This window comes from Anopheles darlingi, chromosome 3 (genome assembly GCF_943734745.1).
Source record: "Anopheles darlingi chromosome 3, idAnoDarlMG_H_01, whole genome shotgun sequence".
Taxonomy (NCBI): domain Eukaryota; kingdom Metazoa; phylum Arthropoda; class Insecta; order Diptera; family Culicidae; genus Anopheles; species Anopheles darlingi.
In genome coordinates this window covers 52,859,542-52,872,041 of record NC_064875.1, presented here as the reverse complement: position 1 = coordinate 52,872,041, position 12,500 = coordinate 52,859,542, and the positions used below count along the sequence as shown (strand labels likewise).

Genomic DNA, 12,500 nt, shown 5'->3' with positions numbered 1-12,500 from the left:
ACCCTCTTTCTCTCGACAATGGAAGCGACAGCGACGACCATTATCTTTCCAATGCCTCTTATCCGCAATTCTAAATCCCCGAACTATAGAATATCTAGGTGAATGATAATAGGAGGAGAAACATTTTCTAATATTTGCTCAATCGCACCCGAAAGTAAGCGATCGAATGACGGTCGACTGCAATCGGTGAAATAATTTTCTCAAAACAACACTACCTAGTAAAGAGTATCACCAACGGAATGCTAGGCATTAATTTGAAACGCCTGAGACAGGTGGAATTAATTAAAATATAATCCTATGAAAAACAATTATATATCCTCCTAGCAAGAGGAATGGGAAAAATTAATTTGTCGTAAGTAATTGACAATGGAAAAGCAAAATACCATCTTTAAATTTTTATCCGTAACTCGCTGCGCTGCACGGTTCTATATGCCGTTAGCTCTGTAAATGTGAGTCCAATGGAATATTTTCTTCCTATTTTACAGTACTCTCAAAACAAATTTAGCTTAGATGGCAGAAGAACTGCACTAGCGATGGCCGTCTCTGCAGTATTCGGGATTGTTTTTGTCTTCATTCTGCTCGGCAAATGAAAAATTTAGCATTAACTACCCAAGCGACAACCGATGGTTCAGTATGCGAACCTCAAAAGGGAGGCAGGAACGCCTTTCGTTTCACTAAAGCGTTGGTTGCATTGTACTAAACACTGAAACCAAAAGGAACGAAATGTAGCAGTGACATGAAGACGTGTGCACGTGCACGGTAGCACCACGTGTTTAATTGTATCGTTTTTGCGGCCGCAGAAACCATTGTGGAAAAGCTTGACGCTAAAAGTGGTTAGGTAAAATTAGGCGGAAACGCAGCAGCACTTTAAGAATTAATAAGAGAAACAAAGAAAACGGAAGGGACGATGAAGTTCATGGCAAATATTTTAGGCAAATCATAACAAAAACAAAAAAGATGACAACATTGATTTGTAAAAGTTGGACCCTAACGTAAAGTAACCGTTTATTGTAAGAAGAGATGTTCGGAGTATCGAAAAATGATGAACAAAAAGCAGAAGAAAAAGGGACATAGAGTGAGCGTGAGCGTGTGTTTATCGAGTGCGAAAAAATAACATACAAAGAAATTCTAAGTAATATTTTAAGGTCTAGGCTAAAACCAATTTGGACATAAAGAAATGGAAAACCATAAAGCACGAAAGATGTGACCAGATTCCGTGTTTATTCACTCTTCGCTACCGACTAGTGCTGTGCTGTGTTTTGGGAAACAGATAATGATTCACGATCACCTGGATCCAAGCCAGAGCGCAAGGACATAAGATAAGAACGCAAGTTGAATGTTTTGGACAGAAAAAATTATTAAATACTAACTACACCAGCGAAAACAGCAACAGCTGCCTGTAATAATTGGGTGAAAGGTGGATGGTAATCGAGATATTGCGATAAGTATGATCTTTCGTTTCGCATTTTAGCTACAGTTCTGTCCATTTTCATTCGTCAGGTATTGGCTCGTAGAGTTTCTGTTTGTTATTCAATATGGTTTATTAGGATTTTAATTGGCTTTACGCTCTGTTACAGGTGCTCCTATACGCGTATGCAATTACGTATGGTATATTCCAATTACCATGACTTATGTTCAGTTGTTTAAGTTCTGTTCAGAAGTAAGTAAGAACAAAGAAGACATTTTTTCGAGACATTAGATGTGCGACGGATCGTCAAATTCAGAAGATATTCTGTTTTTATTATGCACTTCTTCGGATTTCAATCCCATTTGAAAAATTTTCCCTTCAAAACCATAAAATCAACTTATCTCGAAACTCATCAATCATTTACCGCACTAAATCCCCAAATACCGAACTAGTAACTGATAGTAACCGTTAAAGGAATCCATCGTTCAATTGCTACCAATATCCTACCAAATGATGATGATAACAGACAGTAACGGAAAGCATGGAAACAATAAACGCGATTTCTTTTCTTAATGAAAAACACTAAATTCACTTTTTGAAGCACGTGACTCAAAGGAACTACTAAAGGCCAGGAAAGTACAGGGAACGCTTACACGTTGCGAATTGTGTTTACTTTAATTTCCTCGCTACGAAGTCTCAGATACTTATGAACTTCACGTGCCCTATGACTCATAGATGGGACGACGACTTAACGGACGATCACCATCAGCATTCAACTGTCTGAGTGGCGTTCGTGCGCAGTAAAGAATCGACTGATAACTGGTTTAATCATGGCCACCCGATCCTTGCAAGCCCGATCGTTAGACGCGTTCTCTTATCAGCTAGTTTCAATGTAAAACGAGTCTTTTGCATGCCTCGATCGTGTAATTTTCAGCTGATGTTCACGTAAAGCAAACTGCAGAAATGAAAATCTATTTGCTTTGGATTTTGTGTGTCCTTTGGGCGCTGGTGTGTTGCAGGCCGATCGATGGAAAACCTGCCTTCGAACCACACGAAGAACGTACGCTACGAAATGTGGGGGTAAGATCGTCTGCAATGAACAGTGTTTCTCCTAATCAGTCTACATGTACATCACTTCATTCTGCGTCATAATCAGCAAACGAAAGGGCATCGTTTGAAGCGACAGTTTTCGCTCAACTTTGGCGCCACCCACGAGGACGGCTACGGGACCGACGTGAATGCGGAAGCGCTAGCGAATCTGTGGAAGAGTGCGAATGGAAACACCAAGCTGGACGGTTCTGCGAGCTACATGCAGCATTTCGGTGGCGTCGGGGGCGATGGTAAAGCGCGCATCAGTGGCAATCTGCTCTTTTCCCACAACTACTGAATGCTTATTCCCCTTTCTTCGCTCGCGCTCGAATCGACTGGTTCATTACTATTCGCCTACAGGAAAGGATTACCGGTTAAAGCTGAAGTTAGTGTTCACACGCTAGCAGGAGGATCGCGAACCAATAAACATAGGACATGGTACATTTACACAGCGGCGCGCTCGGAGTAGCCCCTCCGGTGCGCTACGATGCTTTATTTACAACAATACGCGTGTCCTTGTAGGGGATTCATTGCGTGTGCCTACGATTAATGAACGAGGAAACAGATTTGGGAGACCGGGTGACATTGAAGCGCTTCTACTTCAACTCGGGCAGCTTGGCCGGTGGCCAGGTCCATTGACTAGCGGGTGCCTGCTTCACCAGTGGCTCCCACGGTTTCCAGCCGAGCATTTTACGTGCCAGCGTTAGCTCGTTTTCAGCCTGTACGATCAATTCCTCGACCTGGCCACAGTTGATCTTTTGCTCGATCTCCCGCACGTTTGGGGTCTAAGGTGAAACCACATCCAGCATTCATTATTATGATGCAAGCCCATCTACCGCCTGATCTGAGGGTATCCTTACCGTGGCCACAATCTTGGCTCGCTGCGAAACAATCTGCTCGGTGTACCGGCGGTATGCGGCCTCCTGCGGCATCTTCGAGACGGCGCGCAGAATCTTATTATACAATGCCGTCAACGTATGGTGCGGGTTCTTTGCCACCTGCAAGCCCGTCAACCCAGTAGCCTGGAAAGGTGAAGAAAAGATGGATAAAGTAATCGATCAGAACCGAGAATCAGAGGCCCCCCGAGCGGGAGTCGTTTGTGACATAACAAGCGTCGCAGGTTGGTTCCGTTGGGAAGTAGGTCTACCTTTTTGATAACACCGGCCATTCTGCAAAACGTGCCTGAAAGATGAAGAAAACTGTTAGCGCTCTAATCCGATTTTGTTTGGAGAATTTTACGAATTTCGCGTGCAAAACCTACACAAAATTCGCCGATCTTGTTCTTCTTCTTCAGACACAATTGACAATTGAGGCTTGTTTTTCCAACATCCCGCATAACACACGGTGCTATAAAATTTTTGAGAAAATCTGCAATGATTTGTGAGAACGAAAGAAAAACTAAGGCGATTAGCGAGCGAGCAAATAAAATGAAAAATTCCTGTGAAATTCCAAGAGAATTAGATGCGAGTATTTTCGAACGAATTGAAAAGAAAATTGAAAACAAATCCGCGAAACGAGTGTGGGACTTGTACATAACCGGGTACGCATGATAGGCCAAGCCAGCTTTTATGCGCGTGACATTACGGTAAGCTGCTATTGTTCTGCGGTTGCTGATTGTTTGGTGCACCGCTCCCCTTGGTGACCACCTACCTTGCCCACCAAAGAATCACCCGCTCGCAATTTTACGCACTTTTCGATATTTCCAGTAAAATCTTTCTCGGTTCCTGTACGGGGTGTAACCGCAACTATTCGACGGCGGAAGGAGCGCATCGAACTGCGGAACCAAGGATGGCGAAAAAGGCGTTCCAGCATCAAGCGGGCACGGCCATGGAATGTTTGAGCGTAAGTACCTCACGAAACGCCCTCGAGCGCAACAAATCCAGGGTCCGCGGAGTGCAATGTGCGTGTTGACATCATCCGCCTTTTTCTTCGCTTCCAAATCCGTTGATTGACCTTCAACACAATGCGTGTCCCGGATTCGTTCCGTCGCCTATTGTGACCCGGTGCATGAATCACGCAAACGTTAATATTCCTACTGTTTGGTCGCTGGTAGATTCCCATCACGTTGCACAAAGAGAAAGACATCGACGAAGAGGGCCGTGAGGTGTTGAAATGTGGCTTCAAGATCGGCGGAGGCATCGACCAGGACTTTCGGAAAAGTCCGCAAGGATACACGGACTATGTAAGTAGCAGGAAACGCAAAATTTTCCTTCGAAGGCCTATCTACAGCGACTTTACCTTCCAACAACGCTCCACTGTTCCGCAGGGTATCTACGTGACGGAGGTACACGAAGGCAGTCCAGCCTCTACAGCGGGGTTGCGGATGCACGATAAGATACTGCAGTGCAACGGATACGATTTCACGATGGTCACGCACAAGAAAGCCGTAAGCTACATCCGGAAAAACCCGATTCTCAATCTGTTGGTCGCACGGAAAGGTGTCACATCGACCTAATCTGGCTGGCGCAACAAGTATGGGCTGCAAACGGAAACATTCCCAAACCGGAAAACCTCCTCCTGCCGTCCAAGGACATCGCCACGGCCCCTGTGGCATGTGTGCAGGATGGGAAAGAGGAGGAGGTTATCTTTTTATTGCATTTTTCTATTGATTATTTGTAAGCATTGTTCTTAGGATAGGAAAAAGCGTCATCGTTAGCTAGTAGCCAGTGGCCACCGTATTCCTACTCTCCCTGGCCGAGTAGGGCCGGCTCACTTATGTATGTTGGCTTGGCTTTTGGAATGTTTTTTTTCTGTGAGATTTTAGAGCACCTCTTTCGTCCAACCGCACGAAAGGGGTCAGTGGTAGCGTTATAAGAAAACAAAACTCATCCGAACCATGCGCGAGATCATGACAAGACAAAGGTAGGAAAGCAGCAACCAGACTTAACCGGATCGACAGCAACATGAAACTTGTTCGTTGATTTGCGTTGTCCGCGGTTTGAGTGGTCATCATCTTTGTATTTAGCTATTAGAAATGTATGCCAAAGTAAGATTTGAATTACGTAAATTGAAAATGAAATGTACAATTGCGTTTTGCTTTTTAAACATACTAGTGAAAGAAATGGGGAATTTTGGTGAAAATTATCCACTTCTGATTGATACCTGGTGTCGCATGGGTTTATTCATCGAGTTTAATTCATGAAATAGCGTTCGGGATACAATAATAGTGGTTCCTTTGATTCTCTTATTTTATATCCGTGATTCGCTGTTTATCATCTTCATGCGTTTGAACATTGGAGTTGAAGAGAAGCGTGGAAACTGCGGGGTTATTACGCCATATTGCTATTATACGTTTCCAAAATAAGCCGCCATATCCACACAGGATTGTTTATCTTTAGTATTTAGTATTCCTACCAAGGTGGTCTGATATTCGGTTGGTAAAATTAAATGGAAAATACTAAATCCCATCTCGATTTGAGTGGACCGTTGCGATTAGCTTCTTTGTCCATGGTGGAAATTAGTTCTATGAGCAAAAAGGTGCAACTGAGAAAAACGCTATCGGAAGCTCTAAAATTTACCTTTTAATTGAGTTATCTTTGCAGAAAAAATAAAAAAAACCAAGGATATTGTGGGCTGAAAATTCACATGCGACAGCTATGATTTATATGGGCGATGCTCTCGTAACACCCTGGCTGATGCATTTTCTACTTGCCGCATTTCTCGCTACATCACAGGTCAAAGCTTACCATTCACTGTAATTTAGATTTTATGGTTCTTTTAGTTATTTAAAATAAAATGGTGTTTTACACATCTCGACTGAATTTGGCCTGGTGATCATGGTACGGTTCCAAATTATTTCATTTATTTGCTGCTCGTTACAAGATTTCAAAACCGAAAAAGGAAAAGTAACTAAAAATACATAAAACATAAATAACACGAGTTGGGGACATTTTTAGTGTCCCCCTTTAATCATCCCCACCACACCTCCTCACTTCTACCCTTCCACCAACTGTTGTTTGTTGTTTGACTGTCGTCTTCTCCCGCGGTTTATGTTACTATCTTTCGTTAGTGTTTGCACAGCTTCCTCTCTGTCTTGGATTTAAGTTCTTGTGTTATCACAGATGTTGTTTTGATTTTCATCCCTTCTCGCGCGTTCTTACAATTACCAAAACGCGGTTTGCGACGCTTTCCCGGGGATATTTGGTGATTTTCTATTGGTGTTTGAGCCATAAATCGTCTACTCTCTAGGTGGACCGTTCCATCCGACATCCATGCGGTTTATTGGTGTTCTTATCAAGGGATGTGGCTCTCGTTTGATGCACACATTCCAATCGCGTACTGAGTAGTCCTAGTGTGTATTTTCCTATGCTAACATACACTCGCTGGTAGGTATGTGTTCCAGATCAAATGCTTCATTTACAGGATTCCGATTTTGTCTTATGGTGGGTTGGTATGTATTCGCTATCGGTTGTGTTCTACGTTTATAAATCTGTTTCTGTTCATCTGTTTGTCTTGATTTTGTCAGTTTTATCTTAGCATTTTGCGTTTCTGTTGTTTAAACATTTGTTTTACTTTGATTGCTACATCCACCAATTGCAGTGGTTTGATTTAACGATTAGGTTTCACTGGAATGTTCGTTTGCTGACACGTGTACCGGTTGGCGCCTGATTATCTATTTCTTTGATTCATTTATTTAGCTAGAAGCATTCTTGGTTGTTTCCCGCTCAGATATTGTCACACACTATTCGTTAAGAACGCACTCTTTTTTACTTCTTTGCTCTCATTGCGCGTTGCATATCTGTTTCACATTTCGCTCGAGTAACATAGTTCGTTGTTTGTAATCTATTCTTCTTCGCTAGGGGTTCCATTTGGCCTGTTTTGATTCGAACCCCGGAAAAATGACTTCTATTTGTATTTACTCTCTTTTCTATCGATCTGTATCGTGTTCCAAAGACAACTTCTTATTCATGTGTGTTTTGGCTCTGAAATCGTCGATGTTTAGAAAAAGTTGGTAGTAGTGTCCATTTCTCTTGTCCTAATCTCACTATAGCATATGTGGTTTCGCACATGTATTTTGCTTTTGCTTTTGCTTTAGCAATACCTCGATCGCTTCCGTCGGTGCTCTGTAGTTTGCATATTTATATAGCTTTTCTTTGCGCTCATCGACAGTGTCCTTCGCTTCCGTTTTTTGAGCGGCGTTTGTATAACGCAAATAGTGATGTCAAAGATGACCCTTTTATGAATGCGTAACCAAAGAAGGGATCCCATGTCCGGTGACCTTCAAGGGAATCTATTAAACGTTACATCATATGCAAGAAGTTCCAAAAAGAATAGGCACTTGTGCAATAAAGTATTGAAAGGATTAAAACAATTCTCTTCCCATAGCTAACCCACTTTTAGCTAGAAAAGCACATACATTTGGGTATGTAGGAAATTCAAATCAACTGTCTCTCCGAAGGAAATCGCCCAGAATAATAATGAATAGTTTGACGCCAAACCAATGATTAGACCTCTTTTTCAAGAAGATGAGAAGGCTTGAATGTTCTATGAAAACGGACATTTGACTGCATAGAGGCTTTCATGACAGGGATGAAAGGGAAATGGACAGTCGTCAACATTCAACTAGCATATGTATTCAATCTAATAGCTTCTTATATGTTGAAAGCAAAACTCACACGCATGGATACATACATATTCAAATATGTTTTATCATGTTTGTATCCTTACAGATATTTATAAGTGCATATATAGATATATCATTATTCATTATTCTTTTCAGATTTGCACCTTCCAATCGGTCAATGTCTGCTAATTTATTGCTTCCGTGTTAATAGGGTAGCAGGAAGCCTGTAGTTGTATTTATTAAATAATTATTAGCTCCAATGCAAATAACATCAAGCAGATAAAGCATTTTCATTTTCTCTCTACTTTGCAGCGAAATGAAATATTAAAAGAAGGTGTCAGGATAGGCAGAATGGTAAATTTGATAGACCGATTACCGAATTTATTGTTGATGGTTATAGAATGTTAATTTGAAAGAAACTAAAATACCTTTAACTACTGATTCATTTGAGACATAATTACAAGAGATTGCTTGCGTCCCAGGTTCATCCCAGAATCGCTCGATTCGATCGTACCATCGGTGCCATATCAGAGACAATCTTGGACAATACCGTACACACGACGATGGTGCTTTCCTCGCATACGGCACTTCTATAAACCAAAGCTTCCATCAACATGCCGGTTGTTGATCGATATACGTGCTTTCCGCTATTACACGACGGCATAAGTGAGGTCAGATGGTTCTTTTCTGCTTATTATGTGAGCGCATTCTCTATTCTCTCTACACCTTCTCGTGGTGTGGTGATACGGTCACAGAAGATCGCTTGTTACTCTTCTTCAGGATGCTTCTATAAATAACATGCCTCTGGATCCTCGTGCTGTTGGCTCAGTTCTTTTAAGTAGTTCTTTTTTGTTTTGATCATACCGCCGTTATGGTTAACGTGTAAGTCTCATGTGTTTTACAATTCACTTTATCATCGAGTGTCGTCATTTTGCATTTTCGTTCGCCTGCAGATTGTTATTATGTGGAGAATATTCTGCATTTCGATAAAATATCGCCCGTGCAACAATCACACGCGGTGGAGCTTTGCTACGCTGGCCTTCGTTCGAATTCGTCCTACCCTTTTTACCGACAGTATCACAGATGTAAGTTTCTTTTGTTTATGTAAAGGAATTGTTTGTTACATTGTTTGTTTGTTTATCTGTTTTTGTTGTCCTCTTTTTCTCTATGCTTCTTTGTGGCCCCTCTAAAACGCATGCATGATTTCGTTTGCCACTTTTTGTATAATACATTGCCATATTTCCTCCCATTTCCTTATCCGATCTAGTGATGTAGCTACAATAGTTGACTTCGTTTGCATTCGCAGCTGGATACAACCTTCACAACATTCCTTTTTCTCCTGTTAGGGTCGGAACTTGCATAGTTTACCATTGTTTGCGGGCAAAGGTTTAGTGGAACTGAGGAGAGTTCGATTGTTGAGACTGATTGTTGGGTCTCCTCGATTTCGATTTTACATTGAAACGTGATGTATGCACAGGTTGTCTGCAGCTTTATCGTAGGCACGGATTGTTGTAACTGACAGTTTTGTTCCCTTCTCGTGAATCTTAAAAAAATCTAGTTTGTGTTCATCTCTTACCAGCTTGTTTCTGCTTGAACAATATTGGTTTTACCTTTCGTTAGTTAGGTATAGTTCATCTTACTATCTTTTCTTTAACTTTTGTATGAAAACTCAATATATATATATCTCCGTTTGTTGTCTTTCCAGGCGCGCTAGTTCTCTATGGTGTCGTTTGCATTCGATTTTTGTTTCAGATTTGAATGTTAAACACTTTTTCGTATGGAAGGGACGGTATGCGATATTTTAAGTATTGGTAAAATTTTGTGCTAGTATTTTTCCGACTTTCATTTCTGCTTTGTGGTATCTATTGGATTCATACCTTACTTTGGTATCGGCAAAGCATCATAGTTACGGGACCAAATTAAGCTATTATTTTTCATTACCAACACGAAACTTTCTCTCCTTTCGTTATCATTGTATTGGGTAAAACGTGGGTAGTACTTATCCGCTGGTAATACCCATATATGCGAATCCTTTGTGCTCCAACTGACATGGGATATGACTATTGTATTGTTGCTTCCATGTGGAGTCCGGGTTCTTGGCCTCTATGTGGAATGCATTTGTCAATTCCCTTTCCAGCCAGCGTAAGCCATCACGCGCGTCTCCAAATTGCACATCTTACTACCGTTTCCTTCACTCGTCTCCGTTATAATGGCCAACAAAAGGGCTCATTCACCTGCTGCGTGGTTTCTTGTATAACTTATGATTGGAATAATAAATAGGATAATAGATTTAAATCCAGCATAGATCGGGCGCAGTTTGTTAGCTTTTCTCTCTGGAGTTTGATGATGCAGTCTTCTCTGTGGTAATTGGTCTATGCCAAATGTTACGTTCAACACGTTTTCTAAAAATTATCATCGCTTTCGTGACTCTTCTGCTCCTGCTTCAACCTTCTGTTGTAAATGTATTTCTGCTTTTTCTGCTTCTAAATAGAATTTTCTCTCTTTTGCTCTACTTCTCTTTTTCTCTTTCACATTTAATCAACTCTTAAGAACAATAAAAAACATTTAATTTGGTAACAATCCAACAAACTGGCTGTGAAAAATGAGATAGCCAAATGAAATAGCTTCAGACAATTAAACTGTCGAACAATAGGAAAAACTATTTCTAAGATCAAGGGAGGGAGAAAAAAAACCTAACGTGGTAATTCCCATCACAGATTGATTGTGTTTTGTGTTCTTTAACATGAGACTTATCTCTGCGCTTCTACTTCTCTGCTGATGGCCAATTTGGTTGTGATAACCTTTCTTTTTTCCAGCACAGCATGATAGAGCCATCACTTTTAATAGACCATTTGGCTTCCGCTTCGTGGATTTCAGGCGGGGGCACTGTGTGTGTGTGTGTCGATGTTCATAAACAATACATCACAATTGTCTGATCTTATCGGTATTATAGCACTCACTTCGTCTTGGACATGTGTACGTTACGTTGTTCGTCGGTATATCCGCTCTGACTTGATCGCTTCATTTTCTCTCTATGTTTCCTTCGTTCCATTTTTCTATAGGTGTGAGATATTGTTAATAAATAAATTGTTTGTTGGTTCTCTTTGTCCTGCTTTCAAGGAAACGAGTAACCCTAAACACAGTTGATGATAAATCGCGTTAGCCTTAAATCGGTTCACAGCTATCGTTAAGGATTAACGTGCGACGATGCGACCATAGCTTACAACATTACTATCGTCTTTCAGGTGTTGTTGCTATCGATTTCATCGGATCTCTCTGGAGATACGTCAGTTTTTGGGGCCAGTTGCCATTCGGCCATAATTGTTATAAGCTTTTGATTATTCTAAAACTGACCGTACTATCATCAGCATTCCATTCAGTGAGGGAAATGCACATCAATATACGCGTGCTGTTGATTGGCAGGCATTATTCTTCCTCCTAATGCAGTATGTCCTTGCGAATAAATTTTAAAATGTATTGATCACGTACCTCGTCCGACACCGGATAAAAACCAAGCGCCGGTGGAAGAGTTTTCGTATCAAGGGGGCACCACTTTTGGCCAAGTTGTGTACTTATTTCCTGAATAAAAAGGTAAGACACATCAGAAGGCAAATAGAGGACCAAGGCAGAAGTGCTGACACCTACCTCGATGAATGGTGCCATCATTACGGAAGAGATTGAAAGATCGACACGCGATACCTCTAATAGCCGTAGCTCACGGCCTCTTAAACGCGACACACCGACCAAGTTGTGCGGGTCGAGTACATATCCGTGGATAACGATTTCTTGCAGCTTCTTGCAACGCCAAGCCATCATCACGAGAGGATCTTGTTCCGTACGCAGCACCAGCTCCATGATGTTACGGTATTCCTCGATACGCTGAAAGGAAACGCAATGGTTTCAAGAAATAAATTAGCATTTACGGCGTCTTCATAACAGATCGACAGTCCTACCATCGAATCAATCCAGACCATGCTACGCAATGTGTCTTTGTAGTTACGCGACAGATACTCGAGCGCTTCACAATTGATCTGAAAGATTATTAATTTTTTAATTAAATATTCAGTGAGGTTGCCATTATAGAACAGGAAGCACGTACCCGTTCGCAGAACAACACCTTTAGGTGGGATAATGGCATCGAAGGGCGCAGGATGTGCGTATGCAGTATGTCAACGGCTTCGTATGCACACACGAGCGAAAGATGTAGATCGGTCTGAGGATTCTTGCCCCGGAAGCTTGCCCAAGCTGACTCTGACACACCCGGATGGTCCTCGTCGATGCCATGTACATGCACAACAAGCTGTCTCAGTGGTAACAGCTGCAGCGTATGCAACAGCTCATCGGAAAGAATGTCGTAGTCTAGCGAGAGCACGCGCAGTGTACTACACTTTTCAAACAACGTCGGTTCGATGAGACCGAGAGGATAGTGACCCGGATCTT

The 12,500-nt window shown here is 41.7% G+C and overlaps 5 protein-coding genes across 11 annotated transcripts in view; 3 read left to right on the top strand and 2 right to left on the bottom strand.

Moving 5' to 3' along the window:
• LOC125954372 (putative uncharacterized protein DDB_G0271606) overlaps window positions 1-2,067 on the top strand; it is a 9,287-nt gene extending 7,220 nt beyond the window's left edge. For all 6 annotated transcript variants that reach the window (XM_049684591.1, XM_049684593.1, XM_049684592.1 and 3 more), the window contains one exon: window positions 1-2,067. This exon is cut by the window's left edge. The gene's annotated coding sequence lies outside the window, so the exon portion shown is untranslated.
• Window positions 2,068-2,210: 143 nt separating this feature from the next.
• LOC125954385 (uncharacterized) lies at window positions 2,211-3,023 on the top strand. 2 transcript variants are annotated; one of them, XM_049684614.1, is made up of 3 exons: window positions 2,211-2,488; window positions 2,565-2,748; window positions 2,858-3,023. In XM_049684614.1, the coding sequence occupies exons 1-3, from the start codon at window positions 2,372-2,374 to the stop codon at window positions 2,899-2,901; spliced, it is 345 nt and encodes a 114-aa protein (XP_049540571.1). In that variant the 5' UTR covers window positions 2,211-2,371; the 3' UTR covers window positions 2,902-3,023. The 2 variants fall into 2 exon arrangements, with proteins under 2 accessions (XP_049540571.1, XP_049540570.1); XM_049684613.1 differs by having other exon boundaries at window positions 2,565-3,023.
• Window positions 2,951-3,857, bottom strand: LOC125954383 (NADH dehydrogenase [ubiquinone] 1 alpha subcomplex subunit 5). Its single transcript, XM_049684611.1, has 4 exons — window positions 3,759-3,857; window positions 3,645-3,679; window positions 3,358-3,519; window positions 2,951-3,282 (listed from the first exon to the last, which is right to left on the bottom strand). The coding sequence occupies exons 2-4, from the start codon at window positions 3,663-3,665 to the stop codon at window positions 3,094-3,096; spliced, it is 372 nt and encodes a 123-aa protein (XP_049540568.1). The 5' UTR covers window positions 3,666-3,679; window positions 3,759-3,857; the 3' UTR covers window positions 2,951-3,093.
• A 301-nt stretch (window positions 3,858-4,158) lies between these two features.
• Window positions 4,159-4,952, top strand: LOC125954384 (tax1-binding protein 3 homolog). The gene is made up of 3 exons (XM_049684612.1): window positions 4,159-4,339; window positions 4,551-4,679; window positions 4,764-4,952. The coding sequence occupies exons 1-3, from the start codon at window positions 4,286-4,288 to the stop codon at window positions 4,950-4,952; spliced, it is 372 nt and encodes a 123-aa protein (XP_049540569.1). The 5' UTR covers window positions 4,159-4,285.
• Window positions 4,850-12,500, bottom strand: part of LOC125954378 (uncharacterized) — a 9,122-nt gene continuing 1,471 nt past the window's right edge. Inside the window, exons 5-8 of the mRNA XM_049684603.1 lie at window positions 12,160-12,500; window positions 12,014-12,091; window positions 11,706-11,939; window positions 4,850-11,639 (exon numbers count right to left, since the gene is read on the bottom strand). The exon at window positions 12,160-12,500 is cut by the window's right edge and continues 52 nt beyond it. Coding sequence (XP_049540560.1) covers window positions 11,499-11,639; window positions 11,706-11,939; window positions 12,014-12,091; window positions 12,160-12,500 — 794 coding nt within the window. The 3' untranslated portion in view covers window positions 4,850-11,498. The remainder of the gene's footprint in view (window positions 11,640-11,705; window positions 11,940-12,013; window positions 12,092-12,159) is intronic.